The 18,296-nt window shown below is 35.0% G+C and overlaps 2 protein-coding genes across 2 annotated transcripts in view; one reads left to right on the forward strand and one right to left on the reverse strand.

Annotated features, from left to right (window-relative positions):
- LOC311302671 (uncharacterized protein) overlaps positions 1-18,296 on the reverse strand; it is a 382,374-nt gene that overhangs the window by 103,275 nt on the left and 260,803 nt on the right. The window lies entirely within an intron of this gene.
- The window catches only part of ctnnbl1 (catenin, beta like 1), a 57,856-nt gene that overhangs the window by 15,644 nt on the left and 23,916 nt on the right, over positions 1-18,296 (forward strand). The window contains exons 9-11 of the mRNA XM_084428668.1: positions 1,067-1,125; positions 4,286-4,434; positions 5,918-6,099. Of these exons, the coding sequence (XP_084284794.1) occupies positions 1,067-1,125; positions 4,286-4,434; positions 5,918-6,099 (390 nt within the window). The remainder of the gene's footprint in view (positions 1-1,066; positions 1,126-4,285; positions 4,435-5,917; positions 6,100-18,296) is intronic.

Genomic DNA, 18,296 nt, shown 5'->3' on the forward strand with positions numbered 1-18,296 from the left:
GTGTTCACACAGCAAGTGAAGTAAAGATGAAGTAAAAAATAAATAAAAATAACAAAACGTAAAAGAATTCTGGTCAAAAATGACTCCACAGCACATATAGTAAAATGATATATATTTACATTTTATATGCATCAACTCTCAATGATGACATAATTTATAAATGCTATAAAAGAAGTTTATGGCCATTGCTGATATCTAAGAGCAGAGTCACTGATATATTGCTGATTTTACTCTATATTTACTCTAAATATATGCAGAAATATACTGAATATAAGACTTTAAATTTAATGAGGGTGCACAGTTATTGTTAATGTTGATGTCAAGATGATCAAAAACAGACTTTAGGGCTTGAAATTACAGCAAAAACAACTAATATTGTGATATATATATATATATACACACACCATTACTTTAATATTAATAGGGCCCTATGATTTATGCAATGCAGTCGTAAAATGTAATTTACTGTTTAATGCGGAATGTCACGGAATTTGGCAAATTTTGGATGCAGAAATCAAAGTTCTTCACAACAACCCTCCAAAATAAAAGTTTGGTTTAACTTGAAGAAATGATGATAAATATACTGTATATTACAGTAGAATGTACTGGAAACCTGTTTGTTTGCAAAAAATAAAAGTAATTGTTTAATTTGAATTTGATTATGGATTTATTAAATGCTTAAAGTTTTATACATTCATTTGATTTCCACTGTTTTTGTATTTTGAAATCAAAAATTCAACAAATCCAGAAAGATGAAAGCAATGACATGCTTTTTGATTATTAAAATTTAATTCAACTATTAAAACGGAATCTAGAACAATTTAAACGAAAAACAAAATAAAACTGATTTCATAGTGCCCTCCATTACTAATGGCTTTAAGCTCAGTGAGCTTGTTCATTGTGTGTGTGTTTTGTATTCCTGTACAGTGGGGTTTATCACATGCACATCTCTCTCTGTCTTTTCTAAGGTTTATTATCACACTGAACTAACATTCATCATCTTTTCTCTATGTCTCTCGCACCACTCACTAATTTCTTCCCTCCCTTCTATCTCTCTCTCTCTCAGAAACGAGGGAGCTGTTGGGAGAAATGGATGGTATTGATGTACTACTGCAGCAGCTTTCAGTAAGTCTCTCTCTCTCTCTCTCTCTCTCTCTCTCTCTCTCTCTCTGTCTCTGTCTCTGTCTCTGTCTCTCTCTCTCTCTCTGTCTCTGTCTCTGTCTCTGTCTCTGTCTCTCTCTCTCTCTCTCTCTCTCTCTCTCTCTCTCTCTCTCTCTCTCTCTCTCTCTCTCTCTCTGTCTCTCTCTCTCTCTCTCTCTCTCTCTATAAATTACCTGCTGTCTGAAATCACAGTTTGAGACTCTTTAGAGATCATCATTACCCAGAACATACGGACTGCTATTTTCTCATTTAACAATCTTTTCAAAATCTCTTTGATTACGTTTTCATGTTGCACAACACGACCATGCAAAAATGTAATTGTTTACTTGCAAATAAAAATGTAAAGGTGTTGTAGGATATTTCTGAGAGGCTAGCAATAGACTACCTCATGTCTCACAGCACATAACATTACTATAATAATGAACATAAACAACTTAAAGAGCTCAGACCTGTACCACCTGACTGCTGCAGATTCATTTCACCGTTGATAGTGCTGACAATGACACGCATAATTTCGAGTCACGCTGCGAATATAACGTCCCGGTTTCCATCTCGTCCAGATTACAGTAGTTATGGTGTGAATGCAGCATAAGCTGGTTGTTTTGGTTCAGGAGGAACTGTAAAAGTCGTTTGCTGTTCGTTTGCGCTGCTCTGTGACTGACGTCTGTCTAAAGCCCTATTCGGACGGGACTAGTGTAACATGGAGAGGAGGGGTAAAGTAATAATGACCAGGGGTCTCATTTATAAAGCGTGCGTACGCACAAAACGGGGTTGGAAACGTACGTACGCCAGTTCCCACGCAAAGGTTGTGATCTATAAAAAACAAACTTGACGGGAGAATGTTCGCACCTTTAAGCAAACTTTGAGCCGTGCGTACGCACATTCTGGAGACAAAGGGAATTGGCGACACCGATGGTGAGCTGGAGTTAAGTGTCTTTTTGGTCACTTTTAGACCGAAAATCTAAAGAAAATTAAACATATACAGAAAGATAATACAAATATAATTTCACTCACCAAGCCTGTCACTTGAAGCAAATATCCATCCCTTCTTAAATGTCCGCGCCAGCGAGCGCGTTGGGCCGTTTAGTGAAACTGACGCAAATAACAGTTTAAATAAATAAAATAATGATTTAAACTATGTTTTACTTCTGATATAAACATTTAGATTAAATATGCCATTCAAATTAATGGAGTTAAACACTTAAACATGAAATACTGAGAAGTTACAACATTTTTATATTCAAATTCAGTCAATAGAAATATTTGTTGTTAATGCGATGTTTTTGAACACTTTTCCTGTGGCGTGCTGTTTTAATGTTTTAACCACAGAGATAATTGCTTATCATGATAATACCAGATTGTCTGAGAAAATAGTTTCGTGCAAATAATGCCCAAGGCCTATCTGTTTCCATTAAAAATATCAATTAAAAATACAATTCGGCCAGTGGAAAAGAGTGAGAAAAACTTTCTCTGAAATGTATTTTACACTATTTGATTTATGTATTCAAAAACAAGGCAAGGATAGGCAACTACATGATTTTTATTAATGTAATGTGTCTTGTACCGTTAAACGTTATCACGTGGATGAATAATCATATGCAAATGATATGCAGATGAGGATATGCATAGTAAAACGAGGCGTTGTAAGCTCCATATATGGTTATTTCGGGGAGGAGACGTATGTGCGCACAATCTTCCGCTGACTGGGATTTATAAAGTGAATTCTGCGCAGGTTCTGGCGTACGAACGGTTTTATAAATCTGAATATTTCTTTGCGTACGCCATTTTTGGCTTTCGGGCGCACGTACACTTCTAGTAAGGTTCCTACGCACAGTTTTATAAATGAGACCCCAGAGCTTCTCATTGATTTTAGTCCCGTCCGAATGTGCATCTCAGTGATCATGACCGACAATGTCAGTAAAGATTACGGTGACTTTTATCTTCAGTAAAAAGATCTGGAAAAATGACCTCAGGTGACACTAATCCCGTGCGAATACACCCACTGTAAATATGAACGTAAATATTCCATCATTTCCTGTTTAAAAGTAGTTTTCCACGTTTTTTCAAGTATGGAGACGCTTGTAAAAGCACCAGTTGCGTTCTCGACGCTGGAACGAGTCTGTGGCAAAACTCAAGTGTTTCACACACACCATCAGATCAGAGAGAAGATCGACAGCACGTGTTAGAGGCTCGAAACATCTTTTAGCGTTAGATAAGAGCCTATTACCAACACAATCCAATCTGAAGTTCATTAATACATCGCTCGACCGGACATAACTGTTTTATATATATAAATAAAGGTTATATGTGTTTGCGCACGTGATATCAGGAAGCAGCGTAACACACACACATGACGACAGGAGTGACGGCGATGTGTAAATCGAGTTACTCTCACACTTCTGCTAGTTTTACTGAGATCTCTGATCCTGTGAGAACTGGCCATTAATATTACAGACATCCTGTGGTAAAATTACATCACTCCATCCACCCTGGTAAAGCTAATCCTGTCTGAATAGGGCTTAACCGCATTCAGTGCTTGGACGAGCATTTTATGGTCCTATACTTTTCCTTACATTTGATTTATATATGAAGAGTTCAGATGCAAAAGCCTCTAAGTGCCATCTGAAATTTTCTTCTAGAATGATCATTTTAATCAAGCTTGTATATTTAAGTTCAACAATTTCACTTAAATGCCAATGCAAATGACCTATTAATTGTCATTTAAGTGAAATTACTGAACTTAAATATACAAGCTTTATAAAAATGATCATTCTAGAAGAAAATTTCAGATGGCACTTAGAGGCTTTCGCATCTGAACTCTTCATATACAAATACCGTAAATATATTTTTACCACTTTAACTTAGTGATTGCTATCAGGGTGTGAAGAGACTTTCAGTCAGATTAACAAACACTGTTTCTGGAACAAATCGTTCCAAAACATTTCTTTAGTTTAACTAAAATCTATGTAATATAATAAAATAAAATAGAGGGTATACATTTTTTGTTGTTATTTTGGCCTGCCCAAATATATATATATATATATATATATATATATATATATATATATATATATATATATATATATTATGTATATATAAAATCTTATTGATCCTCTCCTCACAGGTGTTTAAACGTCACAATCCAGCAACGCCGGAGGAACAGGAGATGATGGAAAACCTGTTTGACGCCCTGTGTTCCTGCCTCATGCTTCCGGCCAATCGGGATCGTTTCCTCAGGGGGGAGGGGCTTCAGCTCATGAACCTCATGCTCAGGTCCGTCTCTCCCTTAGTTTTCAGTATTCACCACTCAGATGTACTTCTTATATCTTTTAAATTAGATTTTCTTTTATTATTAGTATTACTATTAGATTTTTTTTTTTCATTTATTTGTTGAACATTACCGGCATAACTGAAAGATTATTAACAAGACTGTGCTTACGTTCAATCATCACATCACAATAATTATTTAATTTAATTGTATTATTTAATATTTTATTTTCTCTGTCTCTCTCTCTCTTGCTCTCTCTCTCTCTCTTGCTCTCTCTCTCGCTGTCTCTCTCTCTCTCTCTTTCTCTCTCGCTGTCTCTCTCTCTCTCTCTCTCTCTCTCGCTGTCTCTCTCTCTCTCTCTCTCTCTCTCTCGCTATCGCTCTCGCTCTCGCTCTCTCTCTCTCTCTCTCTCTCGCTGTCTCTCTCTCTCTCTCTCTCTCTCTCGCTGTCTCTCTCTCTCTCTCTCTCTCTCTCTCTCTCTCTATCGCTGTCTCTCTCTCGCTCTCTCTGCCAGTCTGTGTTTCTCTTCTTCTTCTTGACATCTGAAATATTTTCCCGCGGCGTTGATAAACTGTTGTTTGTCACTGTGGGATGAAGGAAGTGGCAGTGTGACGGACAGCTACATTTCCCTTGAGCGAGGCCATGATAGTCGGCTTGTGTCTGTACAGAAACTGTTTCCAGCGTTTGACACGCTGCTTATGTCAGTTTCATGTTTTATATACACCTCCAGCAAATTTATACAATTGTTCCTAGACTTTCGGAACAACCCGTGAATATGTAAAATGAAAGTGGACAAAGGCTTTGTGAATGAACAGACGTTTTCTTTTTCTAAAACAAAAATAGAAATTAGTTCTGCTTGTGTTTCTTGAATGAGGTCCAGTGTCTCTTGCTCTCAAGTCTGAGTTTAGTGAATTCTTTTGCTATACAAATTGAATTTATTAGTAAAATGTATTTTGCAATATATTATAGTATATAATATAATATAATATAATATAGTTATATAACATTTTGTAAACTTTAATGTTAGTTCTGATTTATCACGATAGATATAAATAATTAAGTGCTGTAAAATCGATTACTCGCAATTAATATATATATTCATTCAATAATTTAAGTAATATTTGTATGCAAATTAATTTATAAAAAAATTTGCTATTAGTTTATTTGCAAAGTTTGTACGCAATACAATAATAAAATTAATATATTATATCTGAAATATATTTTATATTATATTTAAAATGTTGTACACACAGCACTTGTATAATTTATTTGCAAACTTTATTGTAAATAACGTAGTAAAATATTATATATGTATTATATCATTATATTACATTATTAATTTTTTTTTTAAATTGTATTAATTTATTTGGAAATGTATGCAAATGTGTATTTTTTTTATTTTGTCCCTTAAATGACTTGTATCTTAAAATATTAAAATATTTCAATATTTCTGATCGTGTGTGTGTGTGTGTGTGTGTGTGTGTCCAGGGAGAAGAAGATGTCTCGCGTCAGTGCGCTGAAGGTCCTGGATTACGGGATGATCGGTCCAGAGGGTTCGGATAACTGTCACAAGTTCGTGGACATCCTGGGCCTCCGGACCATATTCCCTCTGTTCATGAAGACTCCCAAGAAGATGAAGAAAGTGGGAATATCGGACAAGGAGCATGAAGGTTTGTGGAAGGTCTCTGTTGTAGTTCTGCTTCGCTCCCTTTTTAATCTTTTTCTCACCAGTTTTATTCTCTTTAAAATGGATTTAGTTTGGCGGAGTAGCTCAATTAGCGGGAAAAACACACACACAGAGGCATTGTAATATGACGGCGAGTTCACACTAATATCTTTTTCCCAGCTATTATTTACACTTCATCCCGCGGTTTATTCCAGGGGGAGTAAACTCTGCGGCTACTGTTATTGTTTTGCCACGGCGTTACAAATGAGCTCCTCAGACGATTGTTAATAATTATTACAGAGAGAGGCTGCATCCACTTTGCCTACTTCTGTAGAGTTTTGAGTGTGATTCTGCACACTAGAATAAGCTCTGATAGAGCGTTTCATGGATGTGTGAATGTGGAAGATGCGTGTCGCGGGTGTGGAAAGAGCCGAGTTTCAAATCTAGCTGAAATGGACCATATTCAGGATAAATTACGTATGTGACCCTGGACCACAAAACCAGTCACATGGGTCAATTGTTTGAAAATGAGATTTATACGTCATCTGAAAGCTGAATAAATAAGCTTTCCATTGATGTTTGGTTTGTTAGGATACAACTATTGAACATCTGGAATCTGAGGGTGCAAAAAAAATCGAAACATTGAGAAAATCTCCTTTAAAGTTGTTCATTTATGTTCACGATTCTGCTGCATTCACTCACCAAAATACATGTTTTATATATTTACGGTAGGAAATTTACAAAATATCTTCATGGAACATGATCTTTACTTCATATCCTAATGATTTTTGGCATAAAAGAAAAAACTATAATTTTGACCCATGCTTGACCCCTATTGTTGGCTATTGCCACGATATACCCATGCGACTCGTGACTGGTTTTGTGATCCTGGGTCACACATTTAGTTTGAATGCAGACAGTGTATTTCAGAGTTTGTTGGAAAGTTTTATAGTTTTGTTGGCTGTAGTAGCCGGTTCGGAAATATAAGGACATACCGCCACATTATAGAAATATGTCTTAGTACTCAGACGTCTTTGTGTACTGGTTTTGTTTAGATGGAGAATTAAAGGTGCTGTATGTAGTTTTCAGTGACCTCTAGCGGTGATGTTTCAGATTGCAACCAATAAGTTTACAAGCGCGTGCTCGAATTTATGAGCGAGCACTGTGGGTACCTTCAGACTGAGACGCAACACACTGGGGAAAGCATCACACAACATGCTGGAAACTAAGGTAAACTCCCACTGCAACGTTACAATAATAGGCTACTTTTATCAGCTTGACGTTGAACTAATGCTCCAGGCTCGTACCATGATAAGTAAGGAACCCTATCAACCGTGCCGAATTTTGCCACTGCAAGCACCACTTCACATTTTCTTCAGGAAATGTACATTCTAGGTTTGTAGATAAGGTTTCTCCATGATTCAAATGCCCTGCAGATGTTGAGCCGTGTTTTTTCACCCGAAGTTCATGCGATTCACGTCTGGCTTCAGCAGAAAAAACTTTTTTCTTTTTTTTATCAATATGTGGAGTCTGTGTTGTGCTGGGAGCAGGTCGTTTCTTAGTGTTATTAGATATGTCATAAGTTGCATAAGTCATAAGTCCATGTCATAAGTTGCAGTGTCGTCGCTGTTGAGTGCAGTCAGTAGGCTAGATGAGGCGAGAGGTTCGGGAGCGCGCGTGCAGGTCACGTCACTGGATTTCGCGGTAAATCCGACCCGGCACCCTCACATAAAAATAAGAATACTTGCTTTCAGAGGTAATAGCAAAACCCGCAAAGTGGATCATTTTAATGTGAGATTACAACCCCTTCACACACAGGCAATAAAAAAAGGATTCATTTTAGTAGAAAAGTTACACACAGCACCTTTAAATGTGTAGCTAAATTAATAAAACAATTTTTTTTTTTTTTTTTTCAACACTGATAATAATCATAAATGTTTCTTGAGCATCAAATCATCATATTAGACTGATTTCTGAAGGATCATGTGACACTGAAGACTGGAGTAATGAAGCTTTGATCACAGGAATAAATTACATTTTTAAAGTATATTAAAATAAAAATACATTATTTGAAATTGAAAAAATATTTCACAATATTACTGTTTTTTTTTTTTTCTGTTTTTTTTATCAAATAAATGCAGGGCTTGATGAGCATATGAGACTTCTTTCAAAATCATAAAAAATGGTAATATTTCCAAACTTTTGAGCGGTACTGTATGTGCAAAAATATATTTGCATATTATGTTCTGGCTTAGCAAATTTGTCCTCAACAGCAACTCTTTATCCTTGAAAATGAAAACACTTTTTATTTTCTTCGTAAATTGGTTTGTTTGTTGCTTTAGGAAACGTGATCGCATTATGACATGATCATGTGAAATATGGTTGTTGTGAGATTACGCCGCCATCAATCAGCCGTTAGCGTCTTAATCCTTGACGTTCGTTCAGAGACAAAAGGTGCTTATGGAGACAAAGCCGCATTAAACTGATGAATTAATTATCAGCTTTGATGACTGAGAGTTTGAGTAATTTAACAGCTAAGCTCTTACGGCCGATGGAGAAACTTCAGACTGATCCCTGTAAAACTCCCTCTGAAACGCATTTCACCCCATGACGAGGGACCGCGTGCTAGCATTAGCATTCGTAATTAGCTGATTACAAAACACGCTTTCCATTTGCAAGCGGAGAGGAAAGATTCACCGTGGAGAAGTAATGTCCTCTCCCACAATGCATTGTGCGCCAACTCTTTTACTGACGGATAATGGTTTGAAAGAAATGAGAAGAACAGCAAAAAAAAAGTTTCATTAAAACGATTATTTACTGCGTCCTCCTTTTGTATAAGAAACTCAAATGGAGCGTCCGCAGGTAAACAATCCTTGACAGGCACAAAGAAAGCGAGACGGCGTTAATCTCCCACTGCGTTTTAGGCTCGCTTTCTCTTCACTGGAGCTGTTTCGGTCCAGTAATTACATGTCGTCGAGCTGAAAAGCCGAAGAATTGAGAAATTGTCAGGATGTGTTTTAGCTAATGATGTCATGACACGCGGAACGTCTGTCTCAGTCGCAGTGAACTTTGAACCCAGCAGCCAATTTAGACTTCTTTAATGCAGTTTGGCTGTTTTGTGTGTGTGTGTGTGCGCGTGTGTGTGTGTGTGTGTGTGCGCGTGCACTCTAAAAAATACTGGGTTGTTTCAAGCCAAATTTGGGTCAAACATGGACAAACCCAGCCGTTGGGTTAAATTTTTACATTACATTTTTAACCCAACATTTGGGTTTGTCCATAGTTGACCCAAAGTTGGGTTAAAACAACCCAGCATTTTTAGAGTGCACACTTATACTTGCAAGTTGCAAGTGTCGCTGAGACTCAGGGAAACCGCTTTGATGAAGCTGGAGGTTTGGGTTTCGTCCTGCCGGGGGATGAAGGTCACGGTAGCGTCGCTCCAGGGTCGGGGAAATGAACATCCTCGGGACACAACAGAATAGAGTCGAGACGCCCCGACAGGGACTAATTCTACATCTGAAGTGGATCAAAAAAGTTCATCAAAGTCATCCTGAGATGAAGAACACAAAGAACACTTCGATGAAGGGTATTGATCCACTTCAGATGTTGACTTCTGTATATTAATACTTTGAATTAGTTTTTATTTTTATATTTTCCATTTTCATTAAAAAGTTTTTATATGTTATTATATGAGAGTAATATTGTTAAATAATGACTTTAAATTTCAGTCTGTTCCTCACACAAAGCAGTTGCATGACTTCCAATGGTTTGGAATATTTTATGAAAATAAATATTAATTTAAAAATAAATATGCAACTACTCCTATATATATATAGATTGATAGATAGATAGATAGATAGAGATATATATATAGATATAGAAGTAGTTGCATATTTAAAAAAATAATTGAAATATATATTTTAAAAAAAATATATATACATTTCATACATTTTATTATAGTTTTTAAATACATTTTGCTAAATTATTTTACACTTAATTTTTTTTGTGTGTATAATTAATAAAAACACATTTATTCATTTAATACATTTTTTAATACATTTTCATTTACTTAATTATATTTTAAAACTATAGTTTATAGAGTTTTTGTTTTCGCTTTACAATAAGGTTTCATTTAGTTCGTCCATTACCTTACATGAATTAATAAGGAACAATACTTACAATAAATACTTGTTACAGTATTAATTAGGGGTGGGAATCTTTTGGTACCTTACCATTCGATTCTTCTAAAAATTTATTCTCAATTTTGAATCAAATTTCGATTCGATATATGCATAGATATGATTCTAGTTTGCTGTTTTGTTACATTTCCTATTTGACTGCGGTATAATTTATTAAGTGTTGCAGGAAAAAATCCCAGTTAATGAAATGTGAACCTTCCCATTTTAGTCAACCCAATTTTATAAAATAAATGCCATTAAGCTGACTGCAATCATTACACATGACTGGCATTTCTGCATTTTATTTTTGATATTAAAAATAGAAACAAAGAAGCAAATTACAAACAATAGGACAAATACAATATAAAAAATGAAATAAACATAATGAATTAAATATAAATTGATTCATATTAAAGATAAAAAGTGATTGTCAAAATCAGTGAGTGATTTTAGTTTTTTTATTAACATTAATAAAACGTATGGCAACAGTTTATTAGGCTGCTGTCCCTTTAAGAACTAATGCACGCATCTAATATACTGTTACACATCGGATTTTCTCCTAACCCTTTACGTTGGCGTAGGACATAACAGACGTGTGTTTACATGAATACTCCACACAATGTGAATTATGACATAAATGTGTGTATATTTGACCATTCAATAGCGCAATAAGCTGTGAAAGTACTGAATTATGATCAATAACACCCTAACATGTCAATGTTAGTACTGTAAAGTTGAAGTGTAACACTTAAAAATATGTGAATCGCTGCAAATCAGTAGAAAGATAGTCACGATTCATATGTGCTGCTTGGCAACTAGCTGAAATATTATTTAATATTTTAATATTTTATTTTATCTCACTTAACTTTCATGACAAGCAACTAAACTGATTGTTATGGTTTTAGTTTTACTGGATAATTCTGAATTTTACTATTACTTAGATTTATATTATATTTAAATTCAATTATATTTTAATTTAAAGTACTTTTTTTAGTACCATTCTGAATTTTTTTTCATTTTAATATTAAAGTTTTAATAATTTTGTTATGTTTTGCCATTTTTATGGTTTTAGTTTTACTGGATAATTCTGAATTTGACTTATTTAGATTTATATTATATTTAAAATTAAATTAAATTTAAATTAAATTTTTTAGTACTATTCTGAATTATTATTTTTTCATTTTAATAAAGTTTTAATAATTTTGTTTTTCCATTTTTATGAGTTTTTTTTTAAATGTCTATATAGTTTATTTTAGTACATTAAGTTAAACTAAATGAATCAGCTGAAGTTTTTTTTTTTTTTTCAGTTAACATTCATTTTATTTCAAACAACAAAACAGTTTTTTATGGATTTAGTCTTAGTTTGAGTTATCAACAGTAACCCTGACTCTGCTTTCTTCACCTGAGTGCCAGTCGTCCTGTCTCTCTGATTATTTATTAGTCTTTATAGAGTAATTTTAGACTAAATTGCTGGAGTGGTTTGTCTGTTGCAGAGGATAATGATTCTTTAGAGAGATGTAAGACAACGTCTGAGACAAACCCATTTGCTTTGACGTCTCAGTGGCGACTCAAAATTGGCCAAATGTGAACCGAACAAATGGCGGAGGGGAGAAGCAGCAGTTCATTTATTTCTAATGATTGTCTTTTAACTGCTCTTTAATCTCTACCGGACACGTGATAATTGCGGGAAGCGCTGGAATTGCTGTGCTAAATTGGATCAAAAGCGTTGGTGTAATTGCGCTGATCTCCAGAGCTCTGGTAATTCTCTCGCTTCAGATGAGACTTGGAATCGGATCATTGTTCTGCCGTTCTCAAAGGTTTCGCTAATGGATTCATTATTGAAAATTAGCTGTTCTTTGGCTGCAGATTCGCATGTTGATAATGTGATAATCCGCTTGCTTTGAAGGGATTTTCCTGAACTGTAACAAAACACCTTTGTCTTCTCTCTGCATATTTTTCATTTGATTATTCAATTTCTGTAGTATTTCTCACTATATATTAAATAAACCTAGTCTACTGTACCTGGAAATCTCTTGCACACTGTCTCTTCAAGTAGAGTTTCATAAAATATGCACATGGAAAATATGCGAGTAATATTTTGAGGGAAGTTCTGAAATCCCAGGTAAGAATTTAAAGGGATTTTTGATTCTTGTTGTTGCAAACCTGTATGACTTTTTCAAGCTCCAAAAAGGAAAGAAAATAATGTTAAAGCACAGTAAACAGTCCTTGTGACTTGTGCACTGTTTTACATCTATTTTATGAGAAACACACTGACATTTCACTGAGTTTTCCCTTCTGCTGTTGCTCTCATATCAAACATGGCATCGGTGACCTCAAAGACATTTGGTTGCTGTGTTTAATGTTAATTTTGCCAATGTTAATTTTGTAATCCATTTAAGCTTTGTCTGAGAGTAATATCGTTAAATAAAGACTTTAAATTTCAGTCTGTTCCTCACACAAAGCGTTTGCATGACTTCCAGTGGTTTGGAATATTTTATGAAAATAAATATTAATTTTCATTTTTGTGTGAATTATTTTTTTAAATATGCAACTACTCCTATATATATATAATTCATACATTTTATTATAGTTTTTAAATACATTTTGCTAAATTATTTCACACTTATTCTTATTTTTTTATTAATTTATTATTTCGTGTATAATTAATAAAAACACATTTATTAATTTAATAAATTTTTGTATAAATTATAAAATTTATAAAAGTATTTTCAATTATTATAAAATTGAAAATGAATTACAATTATTTATTTATATATATATATAATATTTTTAAATAAATGTTTCTAAATTATTTTAATACATTTTTATTTAATTATTTATAAATGTATTATACGTAAAAAATTTTTATGGATACTTATTCGAAATGATGCCTTATTACAAATGATAGAAAAATCACTTTACAGTGTATTCATTTTTATTACATGAATTTTATTATGTTTTTCATAATACAGATCACACTATATTACAAGCTAAAAATGGTCAAATTACACTTTTCCCCATTCTTTGTGTTTTCCTTTATCCTTCTTGTTAGTATAGAGTCCTGCCCCCTACTGTAAGCCCCGCCTCCTTCACCTCCTGCCAGCCAATGGCCTTCCCCCCTGTTGCCACGACGACCTGGAGTGATGTAGTTTTGGTAGCCGAGTCTTCTTTCCTGTGTGTAATGATGACAAAAGCTTTCCCGAGGCAGAGCTGGGAGATAACACACTTATCTCAGACCTCTCTGCTCTCATCCGCTCCCTGTGGCGCTGTTCCTCGCCCCAGACACTTTATTCCTCCGCTAATAATGTTCACTTTTCTCCCGGTGGCCTCGAGTCGACATCCTCGCAGTGCTGACCGGGCGTTTCTTCTCTCCGCCTGGTGATTAATGCGTCTCCTTCGTTCACCCGACGCATTAGAATGCATGTGTTGGTTAAGAGATGACGTTTGAACTCATTTGTATTCAGCGGCGATGAAGGCCAAGGCCAAATTAAACGGTTTCATCAAGGCCGTCTGATTATATGATGTGAGTGTTTGTGCAAGATGGTGTTTAAATATTGATTTTTAACCTGATGAAGGACTACTCTTATGAACGTGTTGTTTTAGAAGACGTTAAATGTTTGTTTGTTTTTTTGGGGTAAAGTATAACCTCTTCAAACACTCTTACAGTTTTCTTACGGTTTTGAAGTGTGTGTGGAAATTTAAACAACGTAGAAGAGCGTAATCTGCCCCAATAAACCATAAATATGAAAAAAAAAAAAAGTAAAATCTCAATAAAAGTCAGATTGTGCATATATACACTCACCTAAAGGATTATTAGGAACACCATACTAATACTGTGTTTGACCCCCTTTCGCCTTCAGAACTGCCTTAATTCTATGTGGCATTGATTCAACAAGGTGCTGAAAGCATTCTTTGGAAATGTTGGCCCATATTGATAGGATAGCATCTTGCAGTTGATGGAGATTTGTGGGATGCACATCCAGGGCACGAAGCTCCCGTTCCACCACATCCCAAAGATGCTCTATTGGGTTGAGATCTGGTGACTGTGGGGGCCATTTTAGTACAGTGAACTCATTGTCATGTTCAAGAAACCAATTTGAAATGATTCGAGCTTTGTGACATGGTGCATTATCCTGCTGGAAGTAGCCATCAGAGGATGGGTACATGGTGGTCATAAAGGGATGGACATGGTCAGAAACAATGCTCAGGTAGGCCGTGGCATTTAAACGATGCCCAATTGGCACTAAGGGGCCTAAAGTGTGCCAAGAAAACATCCCCCACACCATTACACCACCACCACCAGCCTGCACAGTGGTAACAAGGCATGATGGATCCATGTTCTCATTCTGTTTACGCCAAATTCTGACTCTACCATCTGAATGTCTCAACAGAAATCGAGACTCATCAGACCAGGCAACATTTTTCCAGTCTTCAACTGTCCAATTTTGGTGAGCTCGTGCAAATTGTAGCCTCTTTTTCCTATTTGTAGTGGAGATGAGTGGTACCCGGTGGGGTCTTCTGCTGTTGTAGCCCATCCGCCTCAAGGTTGTGCGTGTTGTGGCTTCATAAATGCTTTGCTGCATACCTCGGTTGTAACGAGTGGTTATTTCAGTCAAAGTTGCTCTTCTATCAGCTTGAATCAGTCGGCCCATTCTCCTCTGACCTCTAGCATCAACAAGGCATTTTCGCCCACAGGACTGCCGCATACTGGATGTTTTTCCCTTTTCACACCATTCTTTGTAAACCCTAGAAATGGTTGTGCGTGAAAATCCCAGTAACTGAGCAGATTGTGAAATACTCAGACCGGCCCGTCTGGCACCAACAACCATGCCACGCTCAAAATTGCTTAAATCACCTTTCTTTCCCATTCTGACATTCAGTTTGGAGTTCAGGAGATTGTCTTGACCAGGACCACACCCCTAAATGCATTGAAGCAACTGCCATGTGATTGGTTGATTAGATAATTGCATTAATGAGAAATTGAACAGGTGTTCCTAATAATCCTTTAGGTGAGTGTGTGTGTGTATATATATATATATATATATATATATATATATATATATATATATATATATATATATATAGTGATGTGATCTATTATTCCCTGCTACATGCATACACACTCAACTCAGTTTCTCTTGTAATTCTTTGTTGATTTGCTTTTTCTTTTTTTTGTATTGTCGTTCTGTTTTTGTTTCTTCTTTTGTTATTTTCTCTCTCTTGGTTTTTTAGCGTCGCCTGTGTTTGCTGGTTTGTTCTTCGTTATTTTGTTTGCTAGTTATATATACTTCGCTCTCGTTTGCTCGCCTTTTGTTTGTTTGTTCTTTTTTGTTCAGTTCACTTTCGTTTGCTCACGTTTGTTTTCATTAATTGTGTTTTGCAGTGAAAGAACAAACAAAAAGCTGGAAAAAAATAAATAACATGATATATTATTCCCTGTCACATGCATGAACAAACTCAACTCAAATTTTCACATTTTCGCTTGTAATTCTGTGTTGATTCGTTTTTTTTTTTGCTTTGCAACTCAATTTGATTTTTTTTTTTGCTGTTTTTTTTTTTTTGCTGTTTTTTCTTTAGTTATTTCATTCTTATATTTTTTTAGGGTTGGCTATGTTTGTTATTCATTATTTTGTTTGCTAGTTTAATCTTTCACTTTTGTTTGATCTTTTTTGTTTTCATCCATTGTTTTTTGGAAAGAACTAACGAACAAAAAAAGAACATGAACAATTTACACTAGGCTTTCGTTTGTAAACATGAACTAACAATGAGCAATACTTATACAGCATTTATTAGTTAACGTTACCTTTAACATTTACTAATGATCAAAAGTTGTATCTATAACAATAATGTTCATTTAAATTATTCTGAGATGGGCTTTAAAGCAATAATTCGCCCAAAAATGAAAATTGTAATTTTTTCCCTCTGAATAAATTGATGAAAGTCAATGGGGTCCAAAGTTGTTGCCGTTGACTTCAAAAGAAATATATTTTTTGGTGTTCATCAGAAGAAAGTCATGCGGGTTAACTTTATAAAAAGAAAAATGACAGAATGATCATATTTGAGTAATCAATCCCTTTAGCATGTTGATGTTTCTTTCTTTTAGATGTGATATTTCTTGTGTGACGGACTCAGTCTTACTGTAAATTTAGCTTGTTGTTCCTTCTTGGAGGGAAACATGCCATCACATCTGAGTCTTGTTGTGTGTCGCTTCGCTCAGCTCTAATGCTTCTTCATTGGTGTGTTTTTGTAGGCGACAGCAGCGTGCAAAGACTTTAATGCACTTCACTCACAGTCATTAAAGCTTTTAGTGCAGCCTAGTATTTTCCATTTGCAGTAGTTATCTAAGGCAGTCACTGACTCGCTCGCCAATTTTTGTGCAATTTCTCCTTTTATCTCTAAATAAATTACAACTTTTGACTCTGTGTTGATACTATAAAATGGATTAAAAAAACAAGCAGTAAGATAAATATAAGACGTGTGTACTGTATATTTTTGTTAGGGATGCACAATATATCGGCCACCATATCGGTTTCGGCTGATAAATGCTAATTTCAAATATTATCGTTATTGACCCTATAGGGAAATTTCTCCAATATATTAAAGCCGATAAATAATGTGTTATGTCCTTCAGCTGAGACACTTCAGATGCGACTGTTCACGATGATGGTTTGAAATTACTTGAAATATGATTGGAATCACTTAAAAAAAAAAAAAAAGAAAAAAAAAAGAAGGAAATACTGTAAAGTACAACATAGGTCTGTCATATCGGCTACATACAATTATAATGAGAACATCATAATTGTGTGCTTGGGACCTGGATTTTAATGGTGATACTTTTGTTTTTTGTAATCAGGCTCACAAAAATGATATAAAAACTTGGATTTAGATTTATCGGCCAATATATCGGTTATCGGCTTTCAAATATAAAGCGTTATCGGTATCAGCCAAAATGTTAATATCGGTACATCCCTAATTAAAATCAGTGAAGCTGTCTACTACTTAAAGCACCTGTACTTAATAACTGGTAGATCTTCCATGTCTTCTGTAGCACTGATATACACTACACATTACCATTCATTATGATTATTTTTAAAATAAATTAATACTTTTGTTCAGCATTAAATTGATCAAAAGTGACAGTAAAGACATTTTTATAATGTTACAAAAGATTTCAACTTTTTTGATATTCATAAAAACAAAATACTGAACACAATTTATAAAGGTTTCCACAAAAATATGAAGCAGCACAACTGATAATAATCATACATGTTTCTTGAGCATCAGATCATCATATTAGAGTGATTTCTGAAGGATCATGTGACACTCACGACTGGAGTAATGATGCTGAAAATACAGCTTTGATCACAGGAATAAATTACACTTTATTCACATAGAAAACAGCTGTTTTACATTGTAATAATGTCAAAATTTTTACTGTATTTGATCAAATAAATGCAGCCTCAAGCCCTATTTGGACGGGACTAGTGTAACATGGAGAGGAGGGGTAAAGTAATAATGACCAGAGCTTCTCATTGATTTTAGTCCCGTCCGAATGTGCATCTCAGTGATCATGACGGACAATGTCAGTAAAGATTACGGCGACTTTTACCTTCAGTAAAAAGGTCTGGAAAAATGACCTCAGGCGATACTAATCCCGTGCGAATACACTCGCTGTAAATATGTCTGACATTTCCTGTTTAAAAGTAGTTTTCCGCGTTTTTTTCAAGTATGGAGACGCTTGTAAAAGCATCAGTTGCGTTCTAGACGCTGGAACGAGTCTGTGGCAAAACTCAAGTGTTTCACACACACCATCAGATCAGAGAGAAGATCGACAGCACTTGTTAGAGGCACGAAACATCTTTTAGCGTTAGATAAGAGCCTATTACCAACACAATCCAATCTGAAGTTCATTAATACATCGCTCGACCGGACATAACTGTTTTATATATATATATATATATATATATATATATAGGTTATATGTGTTTGCGCACGTGATATCAGGAAGCAGCGTAACACACACATG

This window comes from Rutilus rutilus (assembly GCF_951802725.1).
Source record: "Rutilus rutilus genome assembly, chromosome: 13".
In the NCBI taxonomy this organism is placed as follows: domain Eukaryota; kingdom Metazoa; phylum Chordata; class Actinopteri; order Cypriniformes; family Leuciscidae; genus Rutilus; species Rutilus rutilus.